The sequence below is a fragment of the Seriola dumerili genome, unplaced genomic scaffold (genome assembly GCF_002260705.1).
Source record: "Seriola dumerili isolate Sdu_G_001 unplaced genomic scaffold, Sdu_1.0 BDQW01000432.1, whole genome shotgun sequence".
Classification (NCBI taxonomy): Eukaryota; Metazoa; Chordata; class Actinopteri; order Carangiformes; family Carangidae; genus Seriola; species Seriola dumerili.
This window is the reverse complement of record NW_019174687.1, coordinates 4,281,798-4,294,418: the sequence shown is the minus strand read 5'-3', so window position 1 is coordinate 4,294,418 and position 12,621 is coordinate 4,281,798. Positions and strand designations below refer to the sequence as shown.

The following is a 12,621-nucleotide window of genomic DNA, read 5'->3' as shown; positions in this document are numbered from 1 at the left end:
GTTTTTTTTTTTTTGAAAAATGTACAACTGACATGCCTTTGCCTCCTTTGTTGCTGCCCAGGGCTGAAACCTCATCCGCTCACATCTGCATTTACTTCACTTGCAATCGTCCACACCTCGAAAAATTGGCTTTGCATTCAGACTGAACACATTTTTTTTTTTAAAGTATATTTTTTGGGCTTTTTTATGCCTTTATTCAATAGTACAGTAGAGAGACAGGAAATGGGGAGGCAGAGAGAGGGGGAATGACATGCAGCAAAGGCCGCCCGATGCGGCACTCGAACCGGGGCCGACGTCAGCGAGGACTGTAGCTTCTACACATGGGGTGTCTGCTTAGACCACTACACCACACAACGCCCCCAGACTGAACACATTTTAGCATCAAACACTGTCACATTCAGGGTCAGACAGGGCAATAAAATGTGTCGAAACAAAAAGTCTATGCTCAAACAGCACTGTCCTGCTAAACCAAAACAAACCATCAACAAGGAGGTGAGACTTTAGCTTTATAGAAAAATATTCCAGTATTTTTGGTTTAAATGATAAGAAATCTTCAGGAAGTATTTGATAATGTTTTATAGGACAGTAATAGCAGTAAAATGTCTCCAAACACCAGATAAATAGGGGAAAAAAATCCTAACAAAAAGGTTAATGTGTTAAGATGTATAATCCAGTGCAGGGAACAAACAGAGGGCAACAGACTTAAGTGAAATCTCTGCTCCCACACAGTGAATCAAAAGTTAAATCCTCAAAAATCCAAAGACAAATAGTTTATGATACAACTCAGTTTGACTAAAGCTCATCTCTGAAAACAAAAAGGCACGAGAGCCATTGTAAGCTTGACAATAAAAAGATTCAGACTCTCTGATGAAATCCTCTCAGCGCTTTGAAAGAGAGCCTCAGCTTTGTCGCGTCTCTTTCAGCCAAACATCCCGATAAGCTACCATCTGTAAACTCTGGCGGCCGATCTGTCGAGCCGCTTCGCTGTGAGCTGCGTTCAACACCTCCGTCCACGGCTGCATCAGCCAGACCGTAGCTTCTGATGAATGACTCCGTCTCGGAAACTATGAACCAGGAGTCTGCAGAAACATCTGGATTCGTATTTTCTGATGCTAAAAAGCATTTTAAACATGTGCTGATGTTAAAAGAGCTGGCTGATGCAACTCTGAATGATGATAATTTAGTCGACAAAGGGAGGTGTCAGATTCTGCTGCTATGATTTGTTGTTCTGTTCAGACCTTAATGGATCGTTCTGCAAGAGTGACAAACCAGACTGTGATGGAAAAACTGCCCCCTGCAGAGCTTCATTGATGATTGTTCTGAATTTTTCTTCTTTTCATAATGAAAAAATAAACTTGAATAAAAGCTATTTCATATTTGGAAAGAATATAATGGACTTCACAGGCAATTTCAAATAAAGATAAAATATGTGCAAAACCTGGAAACATTAAAAAAGAAGAAAAAAAAGACATACAGTAAATAAATAACAAATAGGTTATAAAAAAAATAAACTGTCAAAGACGAAGTCATTAATTGTATGTAGGAGAAGACGTTTCTTATAAAAGTTCATGTAAGCCCCTCCCCCCAAAAAAAACCAGACTTTTGATGACTTAATTTTTCCAAAGAAAAGACACTAAACATGGATGTGCCAGAATGTCCTAATCGAATTCAACCATCAGCAAAAAGCTGGTATACATTCAGTGACTCATGATCTTGTAATACAAACACAACACCATTGTCAAGCATTTTCTTGAGAAGTCCTCCAGTTGCTCATAAGGTCACACTCGCATGAAGGAAAAAAAACTGTTTAGAAAATCAAGCTTCCAGAACATAAACAATGTGGCAATTTAGTCAGAAAGTCTTTCAAGAACTGATATGCAGAACCACATTCATAGTTCCATGTGAAGATATACAAGCAATACATCAGACAGATTTTGATCTCGTATACAATATCATACAGACTTCAATAGACATTGACGCAAAACTTCAGAACATCCAAAAAGCAGGAGTCACCTGTTGAACGCTGGAACGAGTGTGGCTGTACATGAACCTGTCTATTTCAAGTGGGCAAAAGCCTTTTTTATATCAAATCTTGCCAACAGCTGATGATTATACTTAATGTTGCATGAAAATCTGCTTAAAAGAGTTCAATGTTGTGCTCTTACAAAACGTACCTGCCTCCTAGATTTTTTATGAACTGCTCATATCTGTGTTTATCTCATAAAATCGGTAAATGAGTTTTCATGGGCAAACTCTAAATAAACTCAGCTCTTATATTGATTTTCCCTTTAATAGCCGCTTCAGTGTCATAAACACAGGACTTTTTTACCTTGAAAAGCTGGAACTATGCTTGCTCATCATTTTCTTATTGTTGTTATTATCATTTCTTCCAAACTCCTCTCCCCAGACGGTACTCCCCACCCTGACTCACCGTCTCCGGTCTCCATCAGCTCGGCGTTGCCGTACTTGGGCGTCTGTCTCTGGGCCACGGTGCCGGCGCCCGGGGCTCTCTCCACCTGGATCCCATCAGTGGCGGTGGTGTTGGCGGTGTTGTTGGTGTAACCGGTGACATCTGGAGGGGCAGAGTGGTTCTCTGGGATGTGAGAAAACGGGGGGGATCGAGGAGGGAGGGAAGGTCTGGTTAGTACCCCCACACCCCCACACATTCTGCTGTTAAAACATTTTTAATGGGGATTCTTACAACCAAGACGAGATACATGACAGTGATTGGGGTTAATTATGTTGTTAGTTCAAATAGACATCCCACTGCTATAGTACACGAGGAATAAGGATTTTTACACACCAGTTAGCTTAGAACACAGAGAACAGGAACATTATCAGAAGAAGATTTAAGTGTTCTTGCTCACGCTGGAAACTGCAGCTGCAGGGTAATAATTACTTGCTTCTGAAATGTCGTTTGGCAGCTACAATTAAAGTTGAAGCACTGTAAGTAGCTGAAGTGTATGTGCTGAATTGTGAGGAAGTTTCAGTTGAACTGGAACTGGTGAAATTAGCTGAAGTGTCTTCAGAAATACAAGTAATGAAAGAAGTTGAGGTGTCTGTCGAAGCGACTCTTCTGTAGGAAATGTTGCTGGTAAATTGTAAAATGCCGTACAGGCTGAGGGTTGTGTGACACTTGGTAACTTCAGAAACAAAAGTGAGGCCAATCAAGTCGACAAATGGTTGACATTGGATTTAATGTTTGTTTGACGTCTGATTAGAAGGAAACATGGGCAACAACGGATCAAAACTGAACAGAAACAATGTCCTGCAACTAGAGCTAAAGTGAAGTAAAATCCTGTAGGCATTATTATTTATCCTCAGACTAAATAACGAATGTTTCTCTCCAATGGACAGGAAGTTATTCAGCTAAAGCACACTGCGAGGAGTTAGCACAAGAGAATTAAAATCCCTGATTAGTATCTGTGGTTGGACGATCTAACACGAACTTCCTGCAAAGAAATGTTCAGCGTCAATGAGAAGCAGTACCACAACTCCCTCCAGAATCCTGCCATCAGTTCCTCACTGATTAACTTGTGTCTACAAAAAAATCCCAATCATCTCAAACTGCCCATCATCACATACTGTGACGTCTGCCTCTCTATGAAGAAAAAAAAAAAAAAAACAGACTCAATTTCCTTCGACACCCACACCTCAACATTCATTTTTAGGTCATTTCACCCCCTATTTTGTGCTACGTTTAGAATGTGTTTCAGCCTATCTGGTGCGCCTGATGTTTCAAAGCTCCCACCATGACTCAAATACTTCACATTTACCTCTTTCATGAGGCTCGGCTGCTGTTCAACATCAAACGGTATTTACTGTTCTGCCCGAGGGATTCTTTACTTTGAGTGGTCGGAGCATGAAATGATGCAGGGAGGAGGATGTGTGGTGAATCTAAATAGTGATGCGTGTAGGTTCAGCCTGTGTGTTGTTTACTGTCCCTTTGTGTTCGCTCACTCGTTTTATTCAACTGAACTTTATCCTTATGAGGGCTATGTTTGCATAATGTTCGTTTTTACGACTGTTTTCAAAAATGTTCAAAAAAGGGCTTTATGTGATGGAGGCATAGAGAACAGATGCTCAATATTTTGCTACAATTAGCATTCAAGTCTTAACTGGAATAACTCACTCCCACCTTTACTCTTAAAAGTGCAATTCTGAAAGTGGAATTATGTTGTCGTAAATGAAAGCATGAACAACAACAAAATGAAGGAACGTAGGCAAGTATCTCTACCGAATGCTAGTGGCAATGGTGGCAGGCCAACTGACGTACCTCCACAATGGCTCATATCTGAGATGACGAAACGAATAGAGAGGATTGAGTACATGACCTTTGCCCTGAAAAGTCATGTTTAAAGGCACTATTTGTAAGCTTTGCTGTTGCTTTATAGCTAATGTTAGCATTAACAGCTGTTTACTTACCAGTCTGGAAGAAACACTGGGAGTTCAGCATCAAACTTCATTCCTTTACTCACCAACAGCTGTTTCCAGGTTTGGAAAGCAACCCTCTTGTTTTTCTATTTCTATCACATCTACTGAAGTTGGCATGCTAACCTGCTAGCCCTGGCCAAATTGGACTGTCTTGTCACTTTCCGATACTGAATCACTGTAGTGTCCAGTCTGTTTTGAAGAAGTAGCCCTGCTCAGGACATATTATAACTTCTTGTCTTGTAGACGCAACGATGGCTGAAGCTCTTGGCTAGACTGGTAAGTAAACAACGGATAATGCTAACGCTAGCTTTGTAGCAATAGCAAAACTTACAGTTTGCTCCTTTAATAAGAAGTAAATAGTAGTTGACAAAAAATGGTCAAATTACTTTCTTGAGCTCTAAGGTCTCGCCATTCTGAAAAACGTTTGGTTGCAAACTCAAAACTGTTTGCAACCAAAAATTTCCCAACAAAATATTGAAACGACATCATGGGTGTGTCTAAGTGGTCTTTTCTATGAAACCAATTTGATTTATAAGGTACCGTGAGTGTCTCACTCAGAGGCACATCAGCTGGGTGGGAGTTTGAAATCACTTATTCCAATAGGACAACAGGACAACTGCCTAATATGACATATGCATGATCCAGTAATCAACCACAGTTATCAATGGCATGATAGAGAAAGGCTAATCAAAGATAAGATGTACCTCATTACATGGCTGTGTATAAATATGTATACACTATGATATACACATCATCAGGATCTTCCAACATAAGAAGAAACTAGGTATATTCAACAAAGATAAAACCAGTTAACTTATGCCAGAAAAAGTCGACAAAAACTTTTTCATTTGACTCCACTGAAAATCACAATTGGAGGATGTACCTTTTTTCTTTAGTTCTAAAAGACCCTCAGAAAAATGGACAGGGAGAGAGGTTGCCAATTGATTTAATCCTGAACTCTCTGCCTCCTTCTTTATTTATTCCCTCTCAGCTTCCCACATGGAGCTCCGCAGCCTCAGTCAAGGACCAGAAGATAAAAGGGATCAAACTACTTCAGCCCACCGCCCTTCACAGCATGAAGGTTCTCTCAGTGGAAAGGCAGCAGAGGAAGTTACAGCTGAGGGGTCTTATTCAGATGTGCTGCTCATGTACACAAAGAAACCACTCTGTCATCAGTCCATAATTAAATCCATTGATGATTATTCCTTTAAAACCAAGCTATTTGATATGCTGTGACTCAAAATGGTATATTGCCTGCTTTTTTAAAATGGTGACTAGAAGTTCAAGTATAAATTTCTCCTTTTGAAATAAAACTATGAATTTTCTTTAATATGTTGGCATCTAGTTCTCCATTTTAAACACGGGTATTTTCATATTTTGAAGGCCATTCATTAAAGCATGTTGACTAAGTCTGTGGAGTTACAGTTACTTGACCATTAACCACCAAGTTATTTTATGTCACTGGTTGTCAACTATAACTTCTGTAATGTTTCACTTGCCAGAATTAACCTGTGAATTAAATATATTTTATTTCCTTGGGTTTTCCGTAATATGAACCTAATATTTCTCCTGTTCATTCCCAACAGAAGGGAATCATGAACTCCAACACCTCTTGGTCATTTTTCCAGGGAAAGAACTACAAGTCATAGCAAGTGACTTGAAATAGCAAAAAAGAAATAGAAAAATATTAGATATTTGAAAATGAAAATGCCTCCGGATTATTATCTTGTTTCTTTTTTCATGTTCGTGTTTTTTCCTTATTGTGGTCAACTTTAGATTTTCCAAATCAAATGTAAAAGCCTCATATCATGTTAAGTTTTGGTGTTGTTGGATTTCAATAAACAGAATCTTTCAGGATAATATTGTTATATTTTGGTTGATATAGATAATATATAAACAGGGGATCAATAAATCTTCATATGGTATCATAAACACAATACATAATATGGTTAAAGTATGTAGAATATAGTAGTATAACATCCATATGTGGAAGTTGGAAATTAACCTGCTGCTCTATCAGCCTCCATTCTTCTGGTTTTAGTCTTTCTACCAGATGTTGAAGTAGACTTCAGGGATTTACTCCCATTCAGCCATGAGACCTTTAGTGAGGTCCAACACTGATGTTGGGGATGAGGTCTGGCTCACAGTCGCTGTTCCAGTTCATCCCAGAGGTGTTGGAGAGGGGGTTGATGTCAGGACTCTCAAGTGCTCAAAGAGCTGGTTTTGAAAAAGGAAAGGGTTCTTCCCCAAACTGAGGGAACTGAGGGGCAAAACTGAAACCAGCGGTAAAACAATACAGTATTGAATGCTTTCATTTCTTATCTGCTCGTAGTATTCATCACTGCTGCTGTTATAATACGTACTTAATTGTACTTCTCAGCCATACAAACAGAGCTTTGCTGCACACAAACTTCCAGTGACAGAACAAAGATGTATTTTCACTCTGATCTCTCAGTCTCCCTCCTTACTTAATATTTCATCATCGCTTGTTCTCTCGGGGAGAGCGTGAGCTTCTATATGGACAGTTAGATGGCTATAACATATACACCATACATACTTTATACCATATATTTAGGCAATAATTTACTCTTTGGGGCAAAATTCGCATGATAAAAATACTAAAATTCAACTTACTAGATTTAAACTAGTTGTATTGTCTCATTGGAAAATCGAAACTTAATCTAACTTAGTGTCTCAGTTCTCTAATTTCTTCTACTTCCTGTCATCTATGCACTCCATTTTTCATCTTGACAGTTCTATGACATCTATGAGAGGCCTGCTTTTATGCCAAACGCAAAAAAATACCGACAACTTTTTGATGCACTGAGATGCTCTTGGAAAAGTTGGTTCTCTTCCATTGATTCATGCCAATAAACCTGGCAAAAATTAAACTGAGCGTGATTGGAAAGCTTTAGAAAAACGAAAGATACATAGTGAGAGAAAAACAGAGTGAGATGATTCCCTGCAAAAGCACCGAGCCAAAGCCAGCGAGACCAAACAGAATTCTTTATCCAGACATGGACTGCATATCAATACTGCAGCGCACAGCACAGGCATGTTAATTACTGTAGCACGCTGTACATTCTGTCTCTGCAACATCTGGGGTGTCTGTTTGAGCTACACTGAAATAGACATGCTCTGTCTGAAGTCCTGTGTTGTTTATCTATGTGGGGAGGTGTGTTCGCGTGCACGCCTATTTGTCCTTCTTCTGGACTAGTTGTGTGTTTGTGAGTGAGAGAGAGAGTTCATGCACGCGCCTCCTGTGACCTCATCAAAATGCATTTATGATGATGTGTGACAGGGAGGAATATCAGCGCTGGCTGAGGAGGATGATGATGAATACCTCCTTCACTGCTGGAATACCAATCAAGGCAGGCTGAGGGAGCTGATTCATGGACGCCTCCCACTATGGGTCAAGGAGGGTTTAAAGGTGGTTTGATGGTTAAAGATACTAAGGTTCAAAGATCATATGTTCGAACCCTGTTACTTTTTCTGACAAACGACTTCTTGCACTTGCACTTGTACGAATAATGATGGCATTGGTGATTTATTGAAATAATAGTGCATTCCATAAGAAGGAAGTAGTGTGACATAGCACCATAAAAAGTTGCAAGGATAAGGTTGGCGGTGTATGACTTCAATAAGATCAGGTCCCAAGGTAACGTGAAAATGGCCTTGATAAGTCAGATGTCAATCACAGGACTCATGATTTGAGGATAACATTCGCTAGAGCTGTCTAAGGAGTTACCTGTCAATCTGCATAGCTTCATGGCTGCACCCTGTCATGGTAACCACAGACCAGACAAAATAGAGCTACAAGATGAAAACACATCATTACAGGTGTGGAAGCAGCCCATAGTTTCCATAACTTAACCAGACCTCAACTATGACAGATCAGAAAACACTCACGAGTCATTTCTGAAACAGTCCTTAAACCTTTAAATGTTTGGGATCGACTTATTTCATTGAAAACTTCACACTTTGCATTGTGGTACTCCATTGATTGTGGATGTTACAGTTAATATAATGCATATCCACAAACACAGGCTGCTGTCTCCCCAGGGTAGAAATCAGAGCATCACAGCCTTTTGAAAATGGTCCAATGATGCTGCATCACTGACTGTGTCTCCACTTTTTTTTTTTAGGCATTTCATTCATATTTTTAATTTAGGGCTTCAAACTGTGAGTCAGGAAATGTGCCCATACCCCAGTAAAATAACACTGGCTGCTGTCGCAATGTCCCAGCAGTTGTTCCATTATTCACCGTCTGTGGAGCAGCTCCAGGATTTGTCTCTAGATGACATCACCACTACAGTCTGTTCCTGAGCAGCTGAGCTTCAATAGACGATTCAACCGAAACTCAGCTGTTTCCTACCCAGGTAGCTGGTGAGCTGCCATCTTTGTTTTGATTGGGAAACAGAAGTCTAACATGGGGAATTGATAAAAAAAAAAATAAAAAAAATCAGCTTTAGTTTTATCATTCAGCCAACCCCATGTCTGTGTGTATTCACAGCAGCAGAGTCAGTGGGATGTGGTTGGGGTGGATGATAGAGTTGTGCAAAGTGTATTTGCTGTTGCAGTTTAGTCGTAGAGATACATCATTTTGAGGAGACAAGGTTGCAGATGGAATATTTTTTCATGTAGATGGTTAGACGAGAAGGTGACCTGCTACGTCTGTGAACCAAATGTATACTAATACATGAAAGGCACAAACAGGGGCTAGGACTCTGACATGACTTTGCCTTACAATCTTTGGATTGTCTTGTTGTTGAAGAAGCGATACAAATAAACGTACCTCGTCTCCCCCTTTAAGTCAGACTTTACCCAGCAACCGAACGAGTCAAGAAGTAGTATCCCAAGAAACCTGATGAGTAACATCCAGGGACTTTTGGTTGCACCAAAACTGCTGAACTGTTATTCTACAGAGACCACTGAGTTTTCCCCCTGGAAGATATACAGCAATGGCAGGAGGCTAAGCTACAGCGCAATCCTAACTGATCTCATCCAGACGGCAGCCTTAATTACATCGAACATGGGAACGCTTCCAGAGCGGTGTTAATGGATTCAGGATTTATATTTTTTTTCTGGCAATGATGAATAGCTGATTAAAGGTTTGGTCTTAAGCCTTTTTATTTTTTATTTTTAAAGTGAATGCTCATTGTTCCCAGCAGCACGGGTCACTGTGTTTTCTCAAGCAATCTAAAAGAAATGGGAGGGAGCCACTTCAATAAATGAGAGCATCAGCTGCTGATTTTTCACATGCCAGACATGGAGCTGTGCCAAAGCATCAAGTTGGCTAATGGAGTCTTGGGGTTGTAGCTACCTCTTAAAATATAGAACAAATATTACTTGATGAGTCCATGTTATTCAATTTTTCTTTAAGTCTGGCTGATAATGAGAACCTTTCTTCACCAGACAAAAAGCAGCAGTTAAAGTCTTTGATAGAGTATTTGTGATTGCAGGCAGCAGATTGTAAGAATGCTGCATAAAACAAAAGACTGACACAAAACTAAAAAGAGGAAGCAGGCAGACAGCCTACATTCCACTACCATCTGCTTTCTGGCTTAGATGAAAAGCCATTTTGAAAGCAGATTGACTCTGGCTGAGCAAACAACTAAAAACATGCTGCATAATTAGCCAAATCAATACACAACACCAAACAGAGTAACCTTGACTACAGGGACGACTCATTCAGACAAGCTGCTATCTAGCCTCCTTAAAAGCATTGCTGATTTTCCTCATCAACAATTTGCACTCTGAAAAAGCTGTTTTCATGCATCTACAACAACGCTCAATGCTATTCCAAGCAAGGTTAGCATTGACATTACGCTTTCTGAACTTTCACAACATGGCTAAGCACAAATTTAATTAGCAGGGAACAACCAACTTGAACAGCAAGCGTATGACGGAGAGATGATCCACTGAAAATGATGAGGGAAGAATACGACATCCCTGCCTCGCGCCAAGGGATGGCAGGAGACTGACCCTGCTTCTCGGCTCTCCGCCAAGCCATGCTCCGACCTCAAACTTACCAAAGCGTCGTGGCCCAGACTTTCCATTCTCTACCATAGCAGTTGGCACTGCTCTCCTCCTCCTCCTGGGGGAGAGGTGGGTTAAAAGGCCTGCATGTGAGGAACAAGAAGGGGAGTCAAGTCGTGGGTCAGTGAGGAGGACTGACGCACTTTTTTTTTTTCCCACAACACAGTCATCAAAGCTGAATTGTACTTTAAACATGCTTAATTTCTTTGAAATTGAGTACTATGAAAATTCACCATGATGTAGAAGAACATCTGTAAATGTGTTTTCTAAAAAGAGCAGGAAACTCTGGTGAATTTGCAACTAAACAGGTGTCCATTGTATTGCTGGTTAGCTTTTAGAAATGCCATTAATTGTTGTTGACTGATTTATTTTATTAGGTATTCAAATAGTCTGGCCGTGTTTCATCACAAGAAAAGTCTAAACAGAGAGCTCAGCGCTCACCTTGGTGTTACCTATGATGTCTGATTTCATTGGTCCAGTTAGTGTTGAGATTGAACGACTTCCTCAAAGCTGAAACATGTATACTTGACCAGAACTGGAACTGGTTTGATTGATTTCTTATTGGGTCAAAAGCTCTGCAAAATATGTCTCAGAAAGTCCTCTGTTGGCTTTACTCAGTGTGTTTGTTTGTGTATTGCTACATGCTGCATTAATTTCTTATTGTCTTTGAGGTCATCTGCATTTTTTCAGCAGTAATCTTGATTTTATTTACATCCTACTGGGAGACCACAGCATCCTGGCATCGGGACTTTTGTGAGAGAAGTTGATGTTTTGTGTAACTTCAAATGCTTTGCACAGCACATCATGTGTATACCTTCATATTGATATGGAAAAACAGCATTTCTGCATCAAGTTTCCTGTGCCTCTAAACATATTAAATTAAGCACAGGTCATAAATCTGAAGATTTCAACTGTGAAGATTTATTTTACTTTATTTCACCTGAGTTGAGTTTTTACACATTCACTTGCAGGGACTGTCATAATATAATAACATGTGGTGATATGCTGTGATATGTCCCCTCCATGAAGTGCCACCTTTGTGGTGGAGGGGTTTGTGTGTCTCAGGGATCCTGGGAGCTGTGCTGTCAGGGGTATTAGCCCCTGATAGGGTCTCCCAAGGAAAATTGGTATCAAGGGAAGAGGCTTGACTAAGAGCAATTCAATAACCACTGGATAAAAGGCAATCTTGAAGTCTGCGTCACCTCGACCGGAGTACGGAAACCTGGGCACCCTCCTGGAACCAGACATGGGAGGAGAGCTCACCAGCAAGCGTCTGGTGACTGGGCCTGTGCCGGTAGGGCACAGTCTGAAAAACATTACATGAAGCCACCTCCCTATGGGCCCACCACTTGCACGGACAGGCATCGTGTTGGGGTTGGGGTTGCAAGCCGGGCAGCAGGCCGGATCGGGGGCCTGTGCGTGCCGATCCCTGGCTTCGTAGACTGGCTGTAGGTATGTGGAATGTGACCTCTCTGGTGGGGAAGGAGCTGGAGTTGGTGCAGGAGATAAAGCAGTGCCAGCTTGATATAGTTGGGCTCATAGGGCCACGTAGAATCTGTATTTGTTCTCATGATGTTGAGAACTGTGTCTATTTTAGTGCTAAGAGCTTGAGAGTAACAATATTTCAACTTTCATCAAAACAGCACCACATGCCTCTAAAGGCTTTTCAATAATCACACAGCAACAGCAGCAGCAGCACAAACAAGCACTTAGTGCTGTTATCTGTTCGGAAAAAAAAATACCCAGTGACACAAACACAGTGTGAAGCTAAACTCAACCAAGAGTCGACCATAACAACCAGATTGTCTACAGAGATCCTGTAAAAGGGATCTGCAACCTGGAGGAAAATGTGGAGGGATGAAAGGAGTGACAACAAATTGGAGGAGATATGGGAGGAACAAAAAGTTATCTGCACATGCAGGCAGAGCGGCTCTGATAAGAGCTGACTGAAAAACGAGGCTGGAATGAGGGTGTACGGAAAACAATCTCCCTTAAGTATTTACATGCACACACTGAAAACACTGGAGACCTGGACCGCTGTGGCCTTGAACAAGGGAATGAGAAACAGAGCTGCAACCCACACTGAGTATAACTCTGTGATGAACATGAACTCATTAAAACAATAAAAGAAAGAGCTCATTGAACTGA

General features: G+C 40.7%; 1 protein-coding gene across 1 annotated transcript in view; it reads right to left on the bottom strand.

Annotated features, from left to right (window-relative positions):
• The window catches only part of dip2c (disco interacting protein 2 homolog C), a 209,864-nt gene that overhangs the window by 60,843 nt on the left and 136,400 nt on the right, over window positions 1-12,621 (bottom strand). The window contains exon 7 of the mRNA XM_022761752.1: window positions 2,432-2,593. Coding sequence (XP_022617473.1) covers window positions 2,432-2,593 — 162 coding nt within the window. The remainder of the gene's footprint in view (window positions 1-2,431; window positions 2,594-12,621) is intronic.